The sequence below is a fragment of the Scardinius erythrophthalmus genome (assembly GCF_964197995.2).
Source record: "Scardinius erythrophthalmus genome assembly, chromosome: 23".
NCBI classification, from domain to species: domain Eukaryota; kingdom Metazoa; phylum Chordata; class Actinopteri; order Cypriniformes; family Leuciscidae; genus Scardinius; species Scardinius erythrophthalmus.
In genome coordinates, this window is record NC_138243.1 from 678,771 (window position 1) to 703,889 (window position 25,119).

At 36.9% G+C, this 25,119-nt stretch overlaps 1 protein-coding gene and 1 pseudogene across 2 annotated transcripts; one reads left to right on the plus strand and one right to left on the minus strand.

Annotated features, from left to right (window-relative positions):
• Nucleotides 1-544: 544 nt before the first annotated feature.
• Nucleotides 545-2,111, minus strand: LOC308684190 (baculoviral IAP repeat-containing protein 2-like; annotated as a pseudogene). Its single transcript has one exon. The product of its transcript is annotated as a baculoviral IAP repeat-containing protein 2-like (transcript).
• Nucleotides 2,112-12,836: 10,725 nt separating this feature from the next.
• On the plus strand, nucleotides 12,837-15,790 carry LOC308684191 (zinc finger BED domain-containing protein 4-like; the record flags this gene model as incomplete). Its single annotated transcript, XM_081355308.1, has 2 exons — nucleotides 12,837-13,824; nucleotides 14,685-15,790. The coding sequence occupies 2 exons, from the start codon at nucleotides 12,837-12,839 to the stop codon at nucleotides 15,788-15,790; spliced, it is 2,094 nt and encodes a 697-aa protein (XP_081211434.1).
• Nucleotides 15,791-25,119: the final 9,329 nt, after the last annotated feature.

Genomic DNA, 25,119 nt, shown 5'->3' on the forward strand with positions numbered 1-25,119 from the left:
ACTGAGAGAGGCATATTCATCCAAGCTCGAGGCTGTTAAACAAAGTTCCACACTTTGGTAAAACCTAAATTCTAGAGGTCAACTGGGTTAAAAGTAAATGCATCATGAGTCATTTAAAACAAATACAGAAAAGCCACTATAGTGATCAGTTTTAGCGTTTGAATTAACATTTTACATATTACACTGTTTACATCTTGTTTTTGTACTGTTTTTGCAAAAAGTGTATAGTCACAGAGCGTGGTCAAACATGTTCATATAGGAATGTATGAAAAACATGAACAAATATTGCATAAAGAGAATTAAATGACAGTCCTTCTAGTATGAGAGTGTTTAAGACTAAACAAATCATTTATTTTAGAACATCTTTCTGCTATATACAAAACATTGACGTGAAAGTTGAGTATTACACTTTAAACTTGTCTAACTATTACACTTATTTTGTTATAATTACACAGTTATTTTGTGTGTGTCACTAAACAACATGGTTAAGCTAATGAATTACAGATGATACGTGGTATTTTTACGTGAAAGGAGGGAAAGGAATATTTAACATATAAAAATAAAAATATTTTAACCTATCGTCAATTTCAATTGTTAGATAAATCATCTAACAATCAACAGTTATATGTGAAACAATTAGAGTTGGTGTAAATTTGAACATCCAAAAACTGTTGTTACTTGGATGATAAATATCTTCACTTTATGATAGGAAAGTACGGACAGCGCCTTTGACCAATCCTCTACATATGGGGCACTTGCGCAGAGAAGGTGCACATTCTTTGCACACAACTAGGTGACCACAGGGGATGAAGACAATGTTCACTTCCTTATCCATGCAAACTTTGCATGTGCGCTCCTCTTGAAGTCTTCTTAACTGTTCCTCCATAGGCAAGTCTGTAAGATCTTGACTCGGGGATGCAGCTTCACTTGTCTGGGCCGTCAGTTCTCTCAGCAGGCAGACATCATTCTTCTTGATCCAGTTGCGGAAGACCTCTGCTGCTGTATTTCCTTTCGACAGGACTAACTCAATGAGCTGCCCTGTCTGCTGCTTGACTGTAGTGCAGTTACGAATAATGTCATACTCTTTCTGTGAGATGATGTTCTCCTCTAGAAGATGGTCCATTAAGCTCTGCACACTTTTTAGCTGCTGTGACATGGCAAGATGATGTTTCTTAAGAAAAGTAAGAAACTCACTTTCTCGCTCCTCCTCTCTCTTCTCATCTTCAGCACTTAGTAAATCAGACATCAACTCTTGATCGGTTTTGTAATTTTCTCCACTTGCGAGAATTTTGCTTTGAACGGTTTGCTTCACCAGGCCGCGCTCAAATCCCATCTCTAAACCAGACTTCACCACAGGATTGTTCATCATCACTGCACCCTCTGAACGGTCTTCTCCAGGACCCAGGTGTACAACAGGTGGATCAACAAATTCTCTTGAGTTGCTATCTCCATTAGTCAATAGCTGTTCAAATAGTCTTGGAAATCTTGCTTGAATCTGATGAACAAACTCTTGGCCCTTTTCTTCCAACAGGTATTCACATCTTGGAAACCACTTGGCATGTTCTACCCATGGATCATCACCAGGCTCCCAACATCTGAGTCCACCATCACAACAAAAGCACTTCACGTCATCACGACGACCAACATAGTAAAAACCAGCCTTAGCCAATTGGTCTGGTCGAACAGTTATTCTTGAGGGCCAGTAGACAAATGTGTGCAACCTTTCTTCACACTGTTGCATTGCCGCGTTAGATATATTGGAAAGCTCGGCTGGAGTTACTGTAGCAAGAGTCCAATTCTGAAAGGTGTCAAGGAGTTCCTGTTCCCAACGCATGTCAGGACTGTGACAAGCCGGAGGTTGCTGGTGAGACATATCCTGGTGAGACATATCCAGGTTTAAGTAACCCACCCGCTCCTCCATTTGGCCTGAAACGGATGCCGTTGTGGTCGATGTTACGGGTGTCGCAGGGCTGTAGGATGGCTACGTTGCGAAGCAGGGAAAAGGCAGAGTGAGAGGACGACAGGTTTGTGGTGCGGGGTAAACTCTGGATTAAGACATAAAAATGTGAGCACAGGGCGTGTCCACTCAAGCCCCGCTCTCTGCTGGACATCCAATGACTAGTGTCTAGTCATCCATGACAGAACACATAATCTTTAATGAACTCCTGAACAGATAGAAGGTCGACGTAGGGTGGTATGTGCTTCCTCCCTTTATGATGCAGGAACCAATGCTAAGAACAAAATCGAATTTTGTTCAACACTACAAAATGTCCTTTCTTCTGTTCTGTTCTGTACACAGCGGGCCAATTAGTTGTATCATTTGAAAAATCACCACACATTTTTCAGAGACGCGATAAGCCTCGGTGGATCGTGGCACAGCACATTCAGGCGTGGTATGGAAATGGTTAGCACCTCGGGAATACAGTAATTAAAATACAGAAAACATTCCACAACTCTTTACAAGGATCTCTGAAATATTTAATCTTTTAAATCATGTAGTATTTTTAATTATTCTAAATATTATTATTATGTATACTATTATAATACTATTTTTGTGAGCTCAGAAATTAACAAAACAGAAATGTTTGTAATTTTTTATTTATTTATTTATATTTCAACATTATACTTTCGAGTATACATTGAAGTAGTGAAAAAATGATAGACCGGCAAACCGGGGGTGTGTGTGCGAAGTCCTGAAATATTTATCAGGACAACAGCTCACCCAGTCCCGCTGGAGGGGTTGTCATCATGATGCCGTAAACAGCTGTATAGGATTACATATAATGCCACATTGAATCAGAAGTTTCGTCATGGAGAAGTTATGCATATGCCACCGGAGAGATGTCTATTTTACACCAAAATATTTATATATATACACATATATTTTAAACATATGCATGGGTGAATTGTACGTCATAAGATCTGTAACAAGCATGTAGAAAGTAGTTAGGATGTATTTCATTTTGCCTGGCTTTAAGTTCATTTTACCAACTATTAAGATGTTAAAGTTCATAGACCTTTAGCGCATTCAATTAGCCTGGGTTTCCCCATACTGCCTTGCGCGCAGCGCGATTTTATTCACGCTGCTAGGCAGTCTGGACACCATGGACCAAATTTTCCCACATTGGAGGGCTCAGTCCAAAAGTGAGGTGGGGTGGGGTGGGGTGAGGTGAGGTGGGTGTGGGGTGGGTGTGGGGTGGGTGTGGGGTGGGTGTTTGAGTGTACAGAGTTGTAAATTGAATATAATTTCTCCTGTGACATAGACGAAGCAAAGCATAGCAAATTTATTTATATAAATCGTCATTTATTAAAGAAGACAGTTGTAATTTCATTGTGTTAAAATACATCAGTCTTATAGCATTTCATTCATTATGTAAAATGTTAAAACACCATTGAAATAAGTTAACACTAGAACTGCCGGAATTCCATAACAACTAGAACGACCATAGACCAATTTTGAGCCTGCATCACACCGACTCCACATGACTGTGACGTATGCCAACAAAGTACCGCGAGAGCAGCACTGCTATGGTTTCAGGGTTGAACCAGAGAATGTCTAATAGGAAGAGAATTGGCACTCTCTGCTTACTTCCGGTTTCTGGACTGGCTGCAGTTCCGTTAGAATTCCACCGGAGGTGATCACGGGCGAGATGCATGCTGGTTAGTAAACAACCATGATGTATTGTTCTCTTTTAAAAGGTTTGATTTTAATAAAACACTGATATTATGTTTTATGTGTATACGTTATGTGGTAATATTCCCAAACTATCTCAGTGCGATCTCTATGGGTTATGCAATGTAATTTTTATTAAAAAAAAAAAAAAAAAAAAAAAAAAAAACTGATAAACACGTATTTGGAATGGAATTAAATAAGTAGGCTACTTTCGGTGTCTTGTTCATTATATTTATTTTCATATAAAAGCAACAGAACTTAAATACCACCCAGTTTATTAGCAACACTGGGGATATTTTGTAGTATATTTATACCGACTTCATCAGTCTCTGAAACCTCTTAACAAAGAATGGTCTTCTCAGTTACCATAGTTGCAACTCTTGCGTCACCATATAAAGCACACACACACACACACACACACACACACACACACACACACACACACACACACACACACACACACACACACACACACACACACACACACACACACACACACACACACACACACACACACACACACACACACACACACACACACACACACACACACACACACACAAACGTTGACTTGGTGCCAGAATGTCTACAAAGGTGTTATCGCATCACTACCACACACACACACACACACACACACACGGACACACATATGCTAACAAAAGATAAGAGGTTGATGATAGATTAAAGGTAGATAGCTAATCGAAAAGTGTAAAATAAGATGTACGCTACCGACATTCTTATTACTACTTCAGTTCATTTTACACTATTTCAAATTATATCTGTATCATTTAGATCGGTCTTTTTAATATAGGGGTACACGGTTGACAACCTAACGTTGATGTTAGTTAACACGTTTGTTACTTACTTCAGCACATGTTTGGATGACAAAATTTTGTGTACTAGTTGCTATATCAACATCATAGCCTTTAGAAAAATACCAGCATTTTTTTTTCGGAAGATACCCATAGACACTTTATTAAACCATTGCAAAGGTAAATTTCTTACTTAAGCTAATTTTCATCTCTATTTTTGTGTTTATTTAAAATAAGACAAATCTGAACATGTTTAGACCCCGTTTACACGATGGGAAAACGCAGATATTTCCCTGCGTTTTGGCCTGTCATTTACACGAAAACGCCGTTTTTATCCCAGAAAACGATTATTTCTAAAAACTCCGGCCAAAGTGGAGGTTTCTGAAAACGTCGGTTATGTGTTACCGTGTCAACCGGGAGAAACGGGGTTTTAGGTTCTCAAACGTCACATTATGCGCCAGAAAATCCTTTCGTCATGTGAGCGCGCTATGTTTAGAGTTTGTTTGCCAACTATTTGATCATGGATGCTGTTAAAGTGGTACTCATTTTTTACTTTTGTGCAAACGCTTTTGGTCTGTTCGCATTTGCTTCGCTGTCTGTCCACACGAACAAACCTCGCGCCATGTCGTTTTGAAAGGAACAGGAAGTCACTCGAGCTATTGGTTGTTGTCGATTTTGAGGTTTCTGATTGGCTTGCATGGCTTTATCCTTCTCCCTACACTGCCACCCATTGTATTTATGCGGGTTGATGCAGAGTCGGCGCCAGGGCAGATCTACTGGAGGGGCATTGGGTCATCGGCGGGGGGGCACTGACGTTTGACAAATATTTTGACGCAGTGGCGACATCATAGTCCAACACAGCACAAATGCTATATAAAACTAAACACGTTTATTATAATTATTATTATTATTATTACAATTACATGGCTTGGTTGAATTCTAATATATAACGCGGTCTGTTATTTCTTGATAACAGCCGCTGCTAAGTATAACGTTAACACACCATTGCCATGAAAAACAGAGCGTTGCTATGGACGCAGGACTTAACCGTAGAGACGGAACGGATTATTTTCTTTAGCGGAAGCAATACAATAGTTTTTAAATAAATAAACTCCTTTTTAAATCAATATTTTGTGTCAAATTATTGATTTATTTTGTTGGTAGCCATGTAATACAACCGCCTCGCTCTACATGATCCCTTACATATCTTCTTACAGGCAGCCAAGTATACACAAATGCAGATATTACTACACATTAATTGCGCAGATATTAACATAAATAAATACATAATCTCTGTATTACATACATACTACATTACATACATAGTCTCCAATACCATCTCTGCTGTTCCTCTTCGTGCAAATTTTTTTATTCCCCAAACTACTTCAGAGGACACTAACGTTAACAACTCGCTGGCAGACAAGACAGACCAGCTTTTGATATGAAACAAAGTCTCATTTGGTAATTTCAAACACTTCAACTTTCAAATTTGGTAATTTTTTAAAGAAAAGTAAACAATACCGTTTTGTGGCTCTTGAATGTGTCGGACAGATCGCTGTAGAGCCTCAGTTAAAGCTGCTCGTGAACCAACCATCTCTACCTTATAGTTAATTTATATTTATAGCATCAAATAAACATGAATGAATATAAAAAGGAATAGTGTTTTGACCATGGAAAGACGTTTGTTGCCTAGTGCCTACCCTCCGTTTTTCAAGTTCAAATCCTCATGTTAATCTACTATGATTGGTCAGATCGCCTGTCAAACAAACTGCTGTTTGAATACACCAAACACTGATCCCTAAAACTACCCGTCATTGTAACCTTAACCAATGAAATAAGCTGCAGGGCGGGATTTCTGCTTAACTGGTTTGCGCCCAGTGGGATTTTTTAAAAATATTTTTATAGAAAGATTAAAAATACGGGAGAAATTCGGGGAAATATTTAAACGGGATGATAGCGGGATAGTAAGGTAAAATACGGGAGAATCCCGGGAAAAACGGGAGGGTTGACAGGTATGGGTAGGAGGGGCATCAATAACCGCTAGGGGGGGCACGGCCCTCGAATGCCCCACCACAGCGCCGACGCTGGGTTGATGTAAACGACAACTTTTTTGAAAACGATGTTGTGTGCACGATGTTGTTTTTGAAAATGGAGGGGGAGAAATATTCGTTTCTCTAAATACCCGGCTATGTGTAAATGTGGCCTTAATCTCCTAGATGTTATTTAACAGTTGAGATAGTTATTTAATGCTTCGGTAACTACCAGAAGACACTAGCAGGGTTTAAATCCCAGTTGTGCAGTCGTTTTTATTAATTTTATTGAGAAAACGCGAGAAGAGGTGTATAAAGACTGAAAGTCATTGTAGCCTACAGGAATTAATAAATATTTAGTGTTTTAACTATGTGGTATAGCCGTGTTTTCATGTGTTTGCAGTCAAAACTCAAAAATGAATTTATATTTAATTATTAAAAATTGTCGTTATTTTATATGAAAACGTTTTTTAATTTAATTTTATTTAGAAAATATTTAGTTTGTTTTGTATATTTTTATTAGATCAGATAAGATTTTAAGCTGTCATATGTTATGTTACAACTACCCCCCACATGTTACAATGTGGCATGAAATCTACTAAATAAACTTATGTGTTGGTACAAAGTTATATTTAAAAGTTTAGAGCAGTGCGTTTTTAAGGATTTTAAACACACACACACACACACACACACACATACACACTTGGCGGCACTGTGTCTGCATTGGTGTTAGCATTCACATAGGCTATCTTATTTTTCTCTTTTGACGGATTTGTGTGAATTAGATTATTACAGATCTTAGTAAACGAGATGAGATCAGATCCGTCATACGTATTTCTAGTCATACAATCACCTTTCAGAATCTCTACCACCTACAGAGATAGACGCCCTTTGAAAATGTGGCGGGTAAAAAGGTGTTTTAAAATGGCTGTACAGTCTTTAAAATGAGGCTGTCTAAATCATTTACGGAACTCTATGCGAACGAGACAGACCGTCGAAACACGAATTGTAAGTTAGCCTGCATTATGTCTGGAAATCAACGCGAAGCAGAAGTTTCATCGGATCAGTGCTATGATGAAGATTTATCACAAATTTTAAACGATCTTTGTAAGTATTTTCAACAAAAAGGTTTATTACATTTTTATGGAATGAATTTGTCAGTAACGTGCCTAATAACGTTGTATATCTTTGTTCGGTGACCAGATGACAGCTCATTTCCCAATGGTGTTTTACCCAGTGAATTTTTTCAAGGTGAGTGTTTTTATTTTTTCAGTATCATGTTTCATAACTTTTTAAAAAAGGAAAAAACTTACGCCCTTTACAATATTTCAACAGGTATCCCAGAGGATACAGTGGCTCACAACACTATCAATGCTGCGGAGTTATCTACATTGGTTGATGTTCCCGGTGTGTCGGCCTACGAGGACATAACCCCATCTTCCACCCCTGAACAGTATGCCTACGGGCAATCAGATCAGGAACCATCGTGCAGCTACGGGCCGATAACTTCTACCGAGCGCATGAATTTCCGTGTATCCGGACGAGGCGTGAAACGGCTACGAGATGTTTACGGAGAATATGATTCGATTAATGATAGCCAATTACACTATCCTGATGAGGGTACGTTATATTTAGGGTATTTATTTTTGTCTTATCATAATATTTTTATTCATTGAATTTTAAAATAATAAATGTTATTTTCCAGAACAAAGCATTCCTGTAGACCTACTGTCCACGTCTGATTACCATGGGGCTTCTGGAGATGCTTATAGAACACGGATCGCGGGTTCACATTACCTGTGTTCCAGTCCCAGTGTAAACTCATCGGAATATACCGGTAAGTCGCTATACATTTATTGTATTTTATCTATTAAACATTTCATTTAATAAATTATTTTTATGTTTGATCCTAGAACAAAATTACGCCGAAAGAGAATTGGAAATATTCCTGGATTCCCAAGCAGCCGTGTTGTGTCAAGTCAGCGATTCTGTGTCGGCATCGTCAAACTCCGATGATGATAACTCTGTACGGAACGAACGATACCCCGTTATTCACCGAACGAGATCTTCACAGACTGAGTTATGATACATTACGCAGTATCAATAGAAATGTTTTGGGTATTTTAGGTAACGTAGCGCAACCATTAACCTACCAGCATATGGAGGAGATTACATCAGAATCGCAAAGAGACGTCGTAACGATTCTTCATAGAATTTTAGATCACCAAAATCAACACACGAATGAGTTAAGGAACAGTGTTGAATTTTTTGGGATCTGCCACGGGCAATTATTGGACGAAAACAGGCAATTACGGAACGAGCTATTAAGCGTTCATCAGGAGATTGAACAGGTGAGAAGCGATCAACAAATGTTAACAATTGCATTGTCATTCATTTCTGAAAATCTAAACGTTGTTCGGAGAATATTGAGAGAATTACATGATCCTTTTATGAGAAGGTAAATTTCGTTTTTTTCCATCTGTTGGATTATTGTGAATAAACTTTGTGGTGGAATATATTTGTCTACCTTCCAGTTTGTCAGTTATAACAAAAAGAAAAGTTGGTTCTTTTAAGAATTCCTGGTAACATTTATTATAAGGTGACAAATTTATACGTTACTACATTTACTTAATAGTAATAACATTAAATTACGTTACAAGTAACTAACCATAAGTCAAACCCTAACCGTAACTATATAACAGTTACAGTTAATATTAAGCAATACAAGATTATATTGCTTTAGGCATAACACATCAAACAATATTAGGCTAGAAAGATCTAATACCGGATTAATAACTAAATTAAATTAAATGTACAAAAATTTAAAATGTTGTTTTGATTAAGCCTTTTTTACCAAGATTTAAATCTGTAGCTATACCTCTACACATGTGTATTTGCATTGGCGAAGTTTTTAGGTGGGCGGAGACTCGCTTCACAGACCGATTTCTCATTCGTGTTGTGCTTTCGGAGCGCAAGGATGCTTTGCGAGACAGTGAAAGATCTATTTTAGCTAAGATCTATACAAAAGTTTATAGCGAATTGTAATGTTAAAAAGTTTTGCTTAAAAACTATTCACTTTATGTATTATTTTTTAACTGTTGTTGTTTGATATGTTGTTCACGTTTGAAACATAATTTACCATTTTTCTGGCATCTTTAAAAGTTGTTCGTGAAAGACATTCTATAACTTGTTTTAAATTATTTAACGTTGACTTTTTTGTTTTTAACAGGGTTTAAAATCTGTATACGTAAGAAGACATTATTGTCTACATTTTTCTGATAGGCCTAGCGTTTTAAATACTAGCCTACACCTATGTATTTTTAACTAAAATCTAGCTATTAATTCTAGCTTTTTCAGATAACGTTGTAAACGTACGAATACTAAACCGTTGTATTTTAACTTTATACATACATTGTTTTTAAAAAGTTTTTAAATGATTGCGGAAAACAAAACTCTTTTTTAATTAAAGCAAAACATAGTTGGCTTGGGAGGGATCTTGATGTAGGAGGGGGTCTAGGTGTGGGAGGGGTCTAGGGGTGGGAGGTCTCTAGGGGTGGGTGGTCTCTAGGGGTGGGAGGGGTCTAGGGTGGGAGTGGTCTACCTGTGGCTACAGGACAGATGTCACAGAGGTCAGTCTAACTTTTGGGATGTAACCGTGTGGACGCTTTTTGCTGAACTCCTCACGAGACTTTGTAACTTTTGTAAATAAAATCTCTAAACCTATGGTTCCGGATATACCCTTAATGTTGGATAAACCTCTGGTCTTGGATATACCTTTTGGATATATATTTGGATATACCTCTGGTCTTGGATATACCTTTTGGATATATATTTGGATATACCTCTGGTCATGGATATATCCTTGTTGTTGGATAAACCTTTGGTCTTGGATATACCTTCTGGATATACATTTGATGTGGTAAATACCATCGGATATACCTTTTGGCTCTCTTTCAACAAACGGATTTACAAAAACGTAAGGATTAGTATTTTTAGATACTGTGATTTTTTAACATGGTGTGGTTTTAATATTATGTGTTTGAGACACTTTTTAAACTAGTTTGTGTTTTATGTAACAGTTTTACAAATACTGTATGGATGGATGCACTTACTTTTCTGTAAATTATTGATTTTTAACATCTTAACTCATTTTTAATAACTCTTTTAGAGAAAAATGCAATTTTAACTTATTTCATTAATGTTTAACATCTTTAAAATGTTGTTTTAGACGTTTTAATGCTAACACATTTTGATATCTTTACGAAAATATAATTTAAACTTTAAACAATGTTTTATACACCTTTAAACACAATGTAATTGTGAAAGTACAGCTTTTTCTTTAAATGTATGTTAGAAAATAGAACTATTCGCTTTTTCGGATTTTGGAGTTAAAAGCTCTAAGCCTTTGGAGACGGATAAAAAACTTTTGTTCTTCTTTCAACAAAGTTGTCTTTATTGTACATTTCTTAAAAAAGTTTTAATATACATTGTCATAATGTTATCTGTTAAACAATACAGAAGTGGGGAGGGGTGGGGATGTTTGTAGGGAAGGGGACCATGGGAAATTCCCACGGTCCGGAGCTGAATATTGCTTTTTCAATGTTTTAACATTTATGTTATAACATCAAATGTTGTTTTAGATGTTTTAATACTAACACATTTTGATATCTTTAAGAAAATATAATTTAAACTTTTAACATCTTTAAAATGCTGTTTTAGGCGTTTTAATACTAACGCATTTTTTATATCTTTAAGAAAATATAATTTAAACTTTAAACAATGTTTTATACACCTTTAAACAATGTAATTGTGAAAGTACAGCTTTTTCTTGTAATTGTGATTGTACAACTTTTCTTCAAATGTATTAGAAAATAGAACTATTTGCTCGGTATAATTTTAATACATGTTGTTTTAGATGTTTTAATGTGGATCTTGGGAAAATTTCCCACGGTTTATGTTTTAACATAAAATGTTGTTTTAGATGTTTTAATACTAACACATTTTGATATCTTTAAGAAAATATAATTTAAACTTTAAACAATGTTTTATACACCTTTAAACACAATGTAATTGTGAAAGTACAGCTTTTTCTTTAAATGTATGTTAGAAAATAGAACTATTCGCTTTTTCGGATTTTGTCATTTTTGGTGTTAAAAGCTCTAAGCCTTTCGAGCTTCGGATATACCTTTTGGTTCTCTTTCAACAAATGGTATGTAAAAATGTAAGGCTTTTTAACAATGTTTTTAAACTAGTTTGTGTTTTATGTAACAGTTTTACAGATACTGTGCGGATGGATACATTTACTTTTCTGTAAATTATTGATTTTTTAACATCTTAAAATAACACTAATTTTTAATAACTCTTTTAGAGAAAAATGCCATTTTAACTTATTTCATTATTGTTTTAAAAGTGTCTTCTTTAATAAATAAATAATAAAAAAAAAACACTGATCTCTGATTGTCTTTATTGTAACAGTTTTAATATACATTGTCATAATGTTATTTGTTAAACAATATGATGTTTAAACATTATTGTTACCGGATACATCTTTGGAGATAATAAGACTTTTGTTCTTCTTTCAACAAATGGTATGTAAAAATGTAAGGCTTTTTTTAACAATGTTTTTAAACTAGTTTGTGTTTTATGTAGCAGTTTTACAGATGTGTGAGAACACTAAACACATGTGTATTTTAACTTTTATACAACGTTTATATTATTAAATATCTAATTTAATATATAATTTAGTTTATAATATCTCCCTGGTTCTGTTCACGCCCATAAGGGAGGAGCAACCGTGGGAAAATTCTCACGGTCACATGACTTGTCCGGAGGTGGGAGGGATGGGGTAGAAGGGGGGCGGGGCAAGCGTGGGAAAATTCCCACGGTCAAAAAGGGGGCGGGGCAAGCGTGGGAAAATTCTCACGGTCAGAAAGGGGGCGTGGCTTAAGGGCCATAAATCAATCAAAGTGACATATACCGCCCTTTAACCTCTCTCTAATCCAGATGAGTAGGCTATTGACTGTAGCCTATGGGGTAAATTTAGTATAGGGTGTGAAAATTGGACAGCTGTGGTATTTGTATAGGGTGTGATTCTGTATAGAAGATGTATAGATTTTTGGTATGGCGTGTGGATTTTGTAAGAGGTAAAGGAATTTAAATGGGATGTGAATTTTGTATAGGGTGTTAAATGTGTATTTTGTGAAGGTGTGAATCATATTTAATATAATAAAGTTCTGAGTAACGAATTATTAACAAAGGAATTATTTACCCACTCACCCCCTCTCCCCCCCTAAACCAGAAATTCTGACATTTCATGGCATCATGGCGTTACCAAAAGTTGGAAGAAAGCGGCAGAGTCCTATTTGGGATTACTTTGAATATGACTGTGTGTCAGATAAAAGCAAGTGCCTTGCAGTGGAAGGTGGTAAAATATGTGGACAATTTTTGAAAGGGAAAAATCCTACGAATTTGAAAGTACATTTGAGAAGCGCGCATAAGGAGGCTAACCTAGCTTACCTCAACAAGGTCAAGGAGAACACCGAGAACCCCTCCCCTGAAACAGAACCTAACCCCGGTAACGTTACAGGGCCAGGCAGCATGACGGAGACAACCGCAGTACAGAGAACACTACATGAGAGCTTTCACCGGCGACCTGATAGCTACTGGTTAGTTAATACGCAGGAACACCACAAGCGGGAAGAAGCATTGGTTAATATGTTTATTGATACTGGGATGTCTACACGACTCTGTGAGTCGATTGCCTTCAAAAAGTTTGCCAATGTACTCGAACCAAAGTTCAAAACACCTGGAGCTGCAAGAGTCAACAGCCTTATTGGGGCTAAGATGGATACAGCAAAACAGAAATTAAAAGAGATCATTAAGGATGTGAGGAAGCTGACCCTATGTGTAGATGGTTGGAGCAAGAAAGGATTAACATCATCTTTTATGGGTGTGTCAGCTTGTTTTTACTATCCGCCCGGAGGCCAGGTTCACCATGCCCTGCTTAACTTGCACCACTTAGAGCACCCTAACACAGGGGAGTCCATTGCTCGCTGCATTGATCAGACATTAGATGCATGGGGTATAAGAGAAGACAAGGTGCTGCTCATTGTCACAGATAACGGCTCCAACATCGTCAAGGCTGTGCGGCTTCTCAGGGATAAAAAGCGAGAGCAGAGCCGTGAGTCAGATGGTGTTGTCTCTCAGGCACAGCCAAGAGGTGTAGGAGATGAGCAGAACGAACTGTGGATGGATTCGGATGGGTCAGACGAGGAGGAGGAGGATGAGGAGGAGACTGACATTGGCGTTGGTGAGTAAATTGGCAGTTTTTCTCAATCACTTTGGTGCATTTCTCAGATCTGAATTGAAATTAACTACTTGTTCAACTTCCACACCATGTAGTCATTTGAGCACATAATAAAAGCAATGTTCTCATTCTTTATAAAACACATCAAATGCTTTGACACATTTATGCAAATTATTATGTACAATTAATCGTTGTACATAATCATTTGCATTTCTGATTCCTGCATTATCAGTTGCTTATCATGTTGATCATAATGTATTCTACTGGTTCTCTCTCTGTTGAATAATCTTACTAAATCACTACATGCAAAATGGTTGAAATTCATTTTCTATACACGTCTAAAATGGATTAAGATATCCATTGTGTTTTTCTTTTTTGCATCACAATGGCATGCTCTTTCAACAAATTACAGTACAAACAATAAAAGTGTAATGTGTCATGTCCAATCTCTTGCACTATATAACTTTGTACTGTTGAAATTGATATACAGAAAAAAGTGCAACATTGTGCATTTTTAATCATTGTCATTAAAATCTTAGCCATAGTTTATATCAGAAAATACTTACAAAATACAGTGTTACAACATGCTGAACATATTGACTGTTTGGAAACTATGACACAAGGACTTGTCATTCTGATGCACTGACATGTTCACTGACATTCAGATTTACATTTGAGAGAAACAGAAATGCACTTACTGCTTTGCAAATGTTAATGATTCAAGAAATTTACTAAAGTGATTGAGAAAAACCATTGTGTTTAACTGCTAAGTTGGATCATTACAAAAATGTACGACTATTTTTTTGTGAATTTTATATTTAATGCTTAATTATCTAATTGTTTTCTCTTTTTGCTCTGCTAAGAACTTGACCTGCCAGAAGATGGGGAGAACAAGTTCCAGAGAATGCCATGCCTAGCCCACACTCTTCAGCTCACACTTAAAGATGCCATGAAGCACACAAGTGTTCACTCAGTCATAACAAAAGCAAGAAAACTAGTACACAGTGTGAGGAAATCGTCAGCGGCTAATGAAGAATTGATTAAAAGATGTGGCAAAACTCTGGTTCGAGATTGTAGCACAAGCTGGAACAGCACAAGCTGGAACAGCACAATTGATATGCTGAAAAGACTGCTGGAGACTAGAACAGAACTAAACCAACTACTTGAGAATTTTGGCATGGACACTCTCCTCACAAGTGATTGGGCTAAGCTAGAGAACCTTGTCAAGCTGCTTGAGCCTTTTGCTGTTCACACAGACCAGCTTCAGAGTGACAGTCAGTCACTGTCACAAGTAGTGCCATGCCTGCTCAACCTTGATGCACACTTGCTGATGACTGCTGTTGGAAAGCAATTAGCTCAAGTACTGCTGAAGTCCTTGCGAGAACGTTTTGCTGGCATTCTTAGCCCTGATTCCATACAGTTTGATGCAACACCAGCAGGAGCCTGCCTAATGGATCCAAGTGTTTCGCTGGTTCTTCAATCACCAGACACAGTGCCACTGAAGAGGGCAGCACAGTCCTTTGTGCAGAACCTGGCAGCTCAGTATCAACCAGTTGCTTCTCAGTATGATGGTGCTACTGCAAGGGCCACTCAAACTCCAACAGGATCCCCTCTTGCTGTCCTTCAGAAATACCGCTTCCTTGCATCCCGTATAGAGGTCAACGTGTCCTCCACAAATCAGCCTAATCTGACCGATAGTCTGTTGATTGAAATGGAGAAGTATTTATGTGAAGTCAAACAGGGAGTGTTTAATGAGACACCATTGCAGTTCTGGAGATCTACAGAAGCTGTGTATCCAAAACTTGCCCCTGTGGCATTGGATCTCGTTAGTGCCCCTGCCTCACAAGCCTTTGTGGAGCGCATCTTCTCTTTGTGTGGACTGCTGTCATCTGGCCTGAGAAACAGAACAACTACATCTCTGGAGCAACGAGTTTTTCTCAAGATCAATAAGAAATTATTGCTTGACTGAAGTAAAGCCATCTCTCTGTTTCTCACCCATGCACACTCACTCACGCACACACCCATGGCACATACACACACACAAAAAAAATTGAAAAGCTATTTTATTTTATTTTAAACTGCTGATTCATTAATGCAAGGGACTTACATTATTTTGTTTACTATGTTGGAAGTTGGAACTTGTCGGGACAAAAGTTTTTTTATTTTTATTTGTCATGTTCTTTTCTCAGAATGAGCTCCCTGACAATCTGACAGAAAAGTCTTGTGTGGCTCAAAAAATTGGTTGAATACATGCGGTTCATGTATGTCCTCTTTAGTCTGTTGGCTATTTAGTTTTTTTCTTGGCACACGTCATTTACACATTTTGCACTTATTGCGGTGTCTTGAGACTGTTTGCATACATATTTGTGCCCATATGTACATTTTATGTACTGGTGTTATTGTTGAATAAATATAATGTTTTTGTTGAGTTATTACTACACAATACTTTTTCTGACCTTTTTGAATCTTGCCGCTGACAAATAATCCAAATTACAAAAAAAAGACTAAAACTAACACTAAAACTAATAAAAACTAAACTAAAACTAAGCATTTTCAAAAAATAAAAACTAAACTAAACTAGCAAACCCACTTTAAAAACTAATTAAAACTAAACTGAATTTGAAAACAAAAAGTCAAAACTAAATAAAAATAAAAACTAATGAAAAATGCAAAACTATAATAACCCTGGATCACGCCCGATCTCGTCTGATCTCGGAAGCCAAGCAGGGTCGGGCCTGGTTAGTACTTGGATGGGAGACCGCCTGGGAATACCAGGTGCTGTAAGCTTTTTGTTTAAAAAAAAAAAAAAATCTAAGCGTTCAAAAAGCCTGAAACAGTCTCTGAGTTTCTTCAAAATGCTCAGTCTTGGCAGCAGAGTTTTTTCAGAAAGTCTGAAAAAATCTGTGAATTTCTTCAAAAAACACGCACGGCAAACGACACTGGACTGGCAGGAGGAACATGCACGGCAAACGACACTGGACTGGCTGGAGGAACACGAATGGGTAATGACAACAGACGGGATTATCGACAACGAGCAGGACACGGGAAAAACCAAGATGTGCGAGACAATATCGGTGGAAGGAAGTATTTAAAGGAAGCGACGATGATTGTGAATGTGGAGAATGTTAATGAGGTGAGAGCTGTGGATATTATCAAGGCAGTGGTGGATAAATGTGGAAATGGCAAAATTCTGGCGTTAAGGCCAAGACAAGGAAAAGAATATGAACTAACAATGGAAAATGAGGAAACATGTGAGGAACTGATTGATGGACTGAATATAAAAGGGGTGAATTGTGAAATTAAAAAACTGCAAAATAGAGACTTTGTTGTTTCCTTCATGCACCTGCCCGTCTATATTGATGATAGAGAAATTACTGAAAAATTGGAGGGATGGGGAGTTAATCCCATATCTAAAATTAAAAGGAGATGCTACCCGGGCACTGAAATCGAGGATGGAATGAGGTTCCTTAAAGTAAGTTTCCCTAAAGAGGTGGCATCATTGCCATACAGCACAAGGCTGGAAACAGCTGAAGGGCAGCAGTATTTCAGGGTGATGCACAGTCACCAGGTGAAGACCTGTAGGCTGTGCATGAGCCCAGATCATCTGCTTAAAGAGTGCCCGGAGTTTAAGTGCTACAAATGTGAAGAAAGGGGACATTTTGCAAGAGAATGCAATGCAGTCAGGTGCCCGGAGTGTCAGGAAATTTTAAACAAGTGTGAGTGTTGGATGGAGGAAGAGGAAGGAGGTGGGGAACATCATGTGGACGGACAGGTGCATGAAGGAAACAACGAGGAGGAAAGACAAACTGATGAAGAACAAGAGGAAGAAAGTCTACAACAAAAATAAATAGAAGAAGGAACGAGCAACAGAGAGGAAGGAGAAAGAGTGCAAGAGAACGATAAAGACAGAGAACAAACAATGGAGCAGGACACTCAATGGACAGCAATGGAAATATCGGATAGTTTTAAAGGTTATTTGGATGATGCGGAGAAAGATGGACAAGGAAGGAAAGATCAAAGTCAAGAAACAGAAAGTGAAGAAGAAATAACGATGGACAATATGGACAAAGACAGAGGGGGGAGAGGACAAATAAGAAGGAGACTTTTGAAGGTAAAACCGAATTTGGAACATGCAAGAAAAAAGACTATGATAAGGGGCAGAGTTAAAAGTGCAAATAGATTTGAAGTGTTAAAGGGCCTGGAGGGAGAAAATGGAGAATGATGGTTTTTAAGTATTTATTTTTCTTTCTTTTAATGGTTTTAAGTTGTGTTACTTTTAATGCAAGGGGACTGATGGACATGGGAAAATTTGAAAGAGTGAAAGAAAAGTGTAGAGGAGAAGATGTTATTGTTTTACAAGAAACAAATTGGAAAGAGAGTGTGATGATGGAATATAAAAAGAAATGGGAGGGGGATATTTTATATAATAATGGGGATGGTAGGCTTGGAAGAGGGGTGGCGTTTTTAATGAGAAAAGATGCTTTTAATTCAACCAAAGTGGTGTACAAAGATAAGATGGGAAAATGCATGGCTGTAGAAGTAAATTATGAAGGATGTGAATTGATTTTAGTGAATGTACATGCACCAACAGAGGAGAAGGAAAATAAAGAGTTTTTTAATGTTTTAAGAAATATTGTAAAGAAGTATAAGGAAATAATAATGATGGGGGATTTTAACACAGTTTTTAGTAAACAAGACATGGCCGAAGGAATGGTTTTTAAAACTGAAACAGGGAGAAAAGAATTAAAAGTATTAATGGCAGAAAATAATATGATAGATGTGTGGAGAGAAAGAATTTTCAAGGAGACAAATAGTAGGGCAATTTGCGTGCAAAACAAGAATTGACTTTATTTTATGTACGAGGAATGTGGAGAATTTTATCGAAAACATTAAGTACGAAGATACAAGTTTTAGCGATCACAAGTTTTTATTTTTTAAAATGGATTGGAATGAAGTGCAAAGAGGGCCAGGAATATGGGTTTTAAATACAAAAATGTTACAAAATGAAGACTTTGTTTTAAAGGGTTAAGAAATTATAGAAAAAGAAAAGCAAAACGAAATGTATGAAGAAGATAAGAGAATATGGTGGGAGAATGTAAAGTTTTTAATAAAAAAATTCTCGATTAAGTATGGTAGTATAATACGCAAATGCAAAAGATACAAAGAAAAAGATATAAAGGAAAGTTTGGAAGTGGAATTGAATAAAGGAAATAAAGATATACAAAAGATAAAGGAAATTGAGGAAAAACTGAAAGAAATAGAGGAAAATGAGGGGGCGAGTTTAAGAAGCAAAGCTAAATATATGGTGGAGGGAGAAAAATGCACAAAGTTCTTTTTTGATTTGGAAAAAAAGAAAGGGAAAGCTGAAACAATAAAAGAGATAAGAGGGAAAAATGGGGAAATTGTAGAAGGGAATGAAAAAATTTTAGAAGAAATAATAAATTTTTATGAAGATCTTTTTAGTACAAGTGGTGTAGAAGAAAATGAAAAAAGGGAATCTTTGAATCAGATAAAAGCAAAAATTAGCGAGGAAGATAGAAAAGAATGTGATCAAGAAATCAGAGAAGAAGAAATAGAAAGAGCAATAAAGCAGCTGAATAAAAAGAAAAGTCCAGGAATAGATGGTTTGGGGAGTGAATTTTATATATGTTTTAAAGAGAGTTTAACCAAGATTTTAAAGGGAGTTTTTAGAGAATTTTTTGAAAAAGAAGAAGTTAATGAAAGAATGGGGATGGGGATAACAAAACTGATATATAAAAAGAAAGGAGAAAAAGTAGATTTAAAAAACTACAGGCCGATCACAATGCTGAACACTGATCTTAAGATTTTAGCGAAAGTTTTAGCAAACAGATTAAAAGAAGTAATTCCAAGTATATTTGAAACAAACCAAGCGTACGGAGTAAAAGGAAGGGATATAGCAGAAATAACAATGAGCATAAGAGACACAATATGGTACATGAAAGAAAAAAAGGAAGATGGATACGTAATTAGTTTAGATTTTGAAAAAGCTTTTGATAGGGTTGAACACGGGTATTTATTTGATGTTTTAAAGAATTTTGGTTTTGGGGGAGATTTTATCAGATGGATTGAGATTTTATATAAGGGCGCTTTAACAAGAATAAAATGTAATGGGTTTTTAACAGAATGTTTTAAAATCACAAGATCAATAAGACAGTGTTGTCCGCTTTCAGCGCTATTATATTCACTTGTATCTGAACCATTAGGATTAGCTATAAAACAAAAAGAAGGAATAATTGGAATTGAAATTGAGGGAAACAAAGCTGAAGGGAAGGTTTTTCAATATGCTGATGACACTACAATAATAGTAAAAGGAAAGGAGAGCGTCAAAGAAGTTATGAAGGTTGTAGAAGAATATTGTAAAGGATCTGGGAGTAAAGTAAATGAGGATAAGACAGTATATATGAGATTTGGTAAAGCAATGGTTTTAAAGAATGATTTTAATTTCAAGGAAGTGGAAGAAATTAGGATTTTAGGAATTTTAATGGGGAAAAATGAGAGGAAAGTAAGAGATGAAATGTGGGAGCAACTAGTAACAGAAATAGAGAGAAGGTTACATTTTTGGAAATTGAGAGCATTAAATTTGAAAGGGAAGGTTTTAATATTGAATGTTTTAATGGTTTCTAAGCTATGGTATGTGTTATATGTGTCAGAGATGCCCTTGTGGACAGAAAAGAGGTTGAAGAAATGTTTTCTTGACTTTTTATGGGAGGGGAAACCAGCAAGAATAGCTTTTAACATGATTTTAGGGGCGGTAGACAAGGGGGGTTTAGGTTTAATGGATGTGGAACAAAGAAAAAATAGTTTGAGAGTGAAAATAGTGAAGAAATACCTACAGGACAAGGGAAAACCAGAGTGGAAAAAGACAATGAAATATATTTTAAACAAATGTGGGAATTTTAACATGGGGGATGGGATTTTATGGATGAAAACTAAGATTTGGATGACAGAACGCTTACCAGAGTTTTATAGAGAAATTTTTAGTGCCTGGGGGAATTTTTTAGCCAAAGTCGAGTATGATCCACATGGGAGAGAAATCCATTTTAAATCAACATCTTTTCTTAAACAAAAACATTTTAAACCAAGAGAAAGAAATGTTTTTAAAGAAATGGATGGAAGTGGGGATAACAAGAGTAAGAGACATTTTATATGAATTTAAAGAAGGGTTTTTACTGACACAATTTATTGTGGATGCAATGGAGGAGGCAAAAGAGGATTACAGTGAACAAGGAATTATAAATAAGTATGAAATCATTAAAAGTGCAATACCTGAAAAGTGGATTAAAAGAATAGAAAGTATGGAAGGAGAGCCAAAAGAGAAAGATATTTATGTGAAGTTAGGGGGAAAACTGTATGATTTTAAGGAATGTACTGTGAAAATGATTTATTGTTCTTTTAGAGATGGTGTTTTTAAAGAGCCAATTGCAAATGGATACTGGGTGCAGAAATTCAAAGATTTAAAAGAAGAGTGTATATGGAGAAACATGAGGGGGAGGTGTGTGGAAACAAAATTGGAATGTTTGGAGTATTCTATAAGGCATAAAGTGGTTTTTACTGAGGCTATTTTAAATAAAATAGGAATTGAACAAAATGCTTTGTGTAAAGTGTGCCAGGAAAAGGACGAGTGGATTTTACATATGTTGTTATATTGTAAAGAACTGGAGGAATTTTTAAAGAAATGTAAATGTTTATTTTTATTTTTTTTTTATTGCCGACAAGTCATATTACATGTCTCCATTGGGAATTTGTACAAGCATGTCGTTATTATTATTTTTTTTTTTTCAATAAACAAAGCATATGAATGAACAAATTAACAAAACAACAAGACAGCACAGGGCATTTTAAATGATATACATAAAGCGAAAAAGTACTAACAGGGATAGAAATAAGCATACTTGCAGGTAAAACCGCAGTCGAATTTAAACAAGACTAAAAATAAATAAATAAACAGATAATAAAAAAAATAATAATAATAATAAAATAAAAAAAAAACAAGCTACATAGTGAAATAAATAATATTCCTGGTCAGGATAACAAAAGCTCTAGTCTGCTCCGTGCAATCAACTGGTTAGTCATCCAAAGACTGAGCGGAGTTAACTTAGGAAAGGAAGGGGCCCCAGTGTTTGGTGAATAGGTCTGAGGGTTTTCTCAGGCTGTATTTAATTTTCTCTAGGTGAAGGAAAGACAATAGGTCTTTTAGCCAGGAATTAGATGTAGGAGGTTTTGGGTCTTTCCAATGGAGTAAAATGCGTCTGCGGGCCACGAGGGAGGCAAAAGCAATAATGTCCAATTCTCCATGAGAGAAGCAACTGTGGTCTGCAGGGACACCGAAAATAGAAATAGCTGCACTGGGAGTCAGAGGTCGATTAAGAGCTTTTGACAATGTGTCATAAAAAGTTGACCAAAATAAATCCATAAATTTGGCTCAGAGAGTGTTATGTTAAGTAGCCTACGAATATTTGAAGAGAGTTGCCTACCTCTTACGAAGCCAGTCTGATCATCAGAAATAATCTTAGAGAGGCAAGGGTCTAAACGGTTGGCGAGAATCTTTGCCAATAATTTTACATCGAAATTGAGCAGACTGATTGGTCTCCAGCTGTTGCACTCTTCTAGATTTTTATTGGGCTTGGGAAGTAATGAAATTGAGGCCTGGGTTGAAGATGGGGGGAGTGCTCCGTTCTCCAAAGAGTCATTGAACATATCTAACATCAAGGGGGCAAGTTGGTCGGAGAATTTCTTTAAGAATTCAACAGGGAAGCCGTCAGGTCCCGGTGCCTTGCCGTTCTGCATTGATTTTAGGCAAACCAAAAGTTCATCTAGAGAGAGTGGGGCATCAAGGCAGTTTGTAGTGGTATTGTCTAATCCAGGGAAAACTAAGTTATCTAAAAAGTTGTACATGAAGGTTGTGTCAGATGGAGCTTCTGATTTGTAAAGAGTAGTATAAAACTGAGTAAATATTTCGTTAATTTCCTTTTCATCTGAGACCAAGGTGGAAGGGGTTTTACGAATTTGAATAATGGATCGAGAAGAGGCTTGGTGTTTCAGTTGCATGGCTAATAATTTGCTGATTCTGTCTCCGTGCTCGTAATATGTACTCTTTGTGCATCTTAAAAGGGACTCTGCCTTATATGTAGAAAGTATATCAAATTCTGTTTGAAGCTTGAGCCTTTCAGTTCTAAGGTTGCCATTGGAACCTTAGTCATCGCGTGCAGTCTGTCAATACGTTGAATTGCCTCAAGCAACTCGCTCTGTCGCAGTTTTCTCTGCTTATTAATTCTGGCATTATAAGAGATTATCTCACCTCGTAATACAGCTTTTAAAGTTTCCCACAAGAGGGAGGGGGAGGTGGACTCGGATTTGTTGGTTTGAATAAAAAAAGATATTTTCTCTGTTACAAATTTGCAGAAAGCATCTGAGGATAATAGTTCTACATTTAGTCGCCACAGAGAATGCTTGGGCCTTGAAAAAAGTTCAAGATCCATCAGGATGGGGGCATGGTCTGAGATTACTATAGTCGAGTATTCGCAAGATTTTTACTGAGGGTGCTAAAATTTTGTCTACAAAAAAAAAAAAAAAATCAATACGCGAGTATGTATGATGAACCGGGGAGTAGAATGAAAAGTGTTTAACTCTTGGGTGGAAAAAGCGCCAGACGTCTACACAGCCGATCTGCTCCATGAGAGAAATCAAGGCTTTTGCCATATTGGACAGGGATAAGTTCTTTGAATTGGATCTGTCAAGTGTGGGGTCAATTATTAAATTAAGGTCTCCTCCGAAAATTAAATGGTGTGAATCTAGGCTTGGTAGTTGTGAAAACAGAGTTGTCATAAAGCTTGGACAGTCCCAATTTGGAGCATAGACAGAGGCCAGGATAACAGGTGTGTTGAGCAGCGTTTCCACGATTATAATATAACGGCCATTAGGGTCTGAGATAATTTGCTCAGGGGAGAACTGTAAACGTTTGTGTATAAGTATAGCAGTGCCTCTTGAACGGCTGTTGAAACCTGAGTGAAAAATTTGGCCGACCCAGGGCTAATGGATCCTAGTCCCACCACTTGATCTGAGGTCGCCATCTATAATAAGACTACATGGAAACACTCGGGATGACAGGTAAAAAAAAAGGAAAAGAAAAAAAAAGAAAAATATATATACATATATTGTATCCACCGACTGGGTTGCATAGAACAAAGCAAAGACTGCTGTAAATATCCATAAAAATAATAAAATAATCAAGTACATAAGTAGGTAAATCGATATCAACGCTGCCCTGTGAGTTTGAACTACAACAGAAGCCAGAACTAGCTTCAACTGCGTAAGACAAAAAAAAAAAAAAAAAAAAACTTAAAACATAAAAAACTTTGGAACATAAATATCCTTAACCCATCCCACCACGCAGGAGAGTACGCAGGAGGTAACATCTTAGCGGATTCCTAGGCAGAGGGTGCTTCCCTTAAACATGTAACATATGTGCACCAGTAAAAGAAAAGGGAGGAATAAAAAAAAAAAATAATAATAATAATATAATATAAATGAATAAAATAAGTATAAATAAAAAACAGAAATAATAATAATAATAATAAAATAAATAAAACACCTTTTAAATTGCTCAATTTCAATTAAAAAATAAAATAAAAATTCTTTTCTTTAGTAAAATAAAATAAATAAAACACCTTTTAAATTGCTGTTCCTCTGACACAGAGTAAACATTCTAAGCCACCATAGTTATTTACCGATTGTCCTCGCACCATGCAGTAAACCGGGCTGTCCGTCTGCAAGGTCCATATTATGTCACTCACTTACTCTTAAAGTTCTGGTAGAAAAGTTCTGCGTCCTCCGCCGAGTCGAAAGTGCGAGTCTGACCGTTGATAGTGACCCGCAGCCGAGCCGGGTAGACCATACCGAAGCGTATGCCGTCAGTGTAGAGCAGAGATTTCACTTTGTTGAACTTGGCCCGTTTCTTGGCGAGCGTGGCACTAAAGTCCTCAAAGATCCTGATAGACTGGCCACGGAACGAGATGTCCCTGTTCTTCTTGGCCCACAAAAGCACGCGCTCTTTATGAATATACTTGTGAAAACGGACGATAAAGGGACGACAGCCTTCTGATGGTCTCGGGGTCAGGCTACGGTGTGCGCGTTCCAGCTCCAGGTCCTGTTGTGTGTCGCCGGTTAACTCTTTGAGCAGCTTGGACATAAACAGTCGAGCGTCACTCCCCTCCGCTCCTTCAGGAATACCGATAATGCGGAGATTCTTGCGTTTGGAGCGGGAAATTAGGTCTTCGA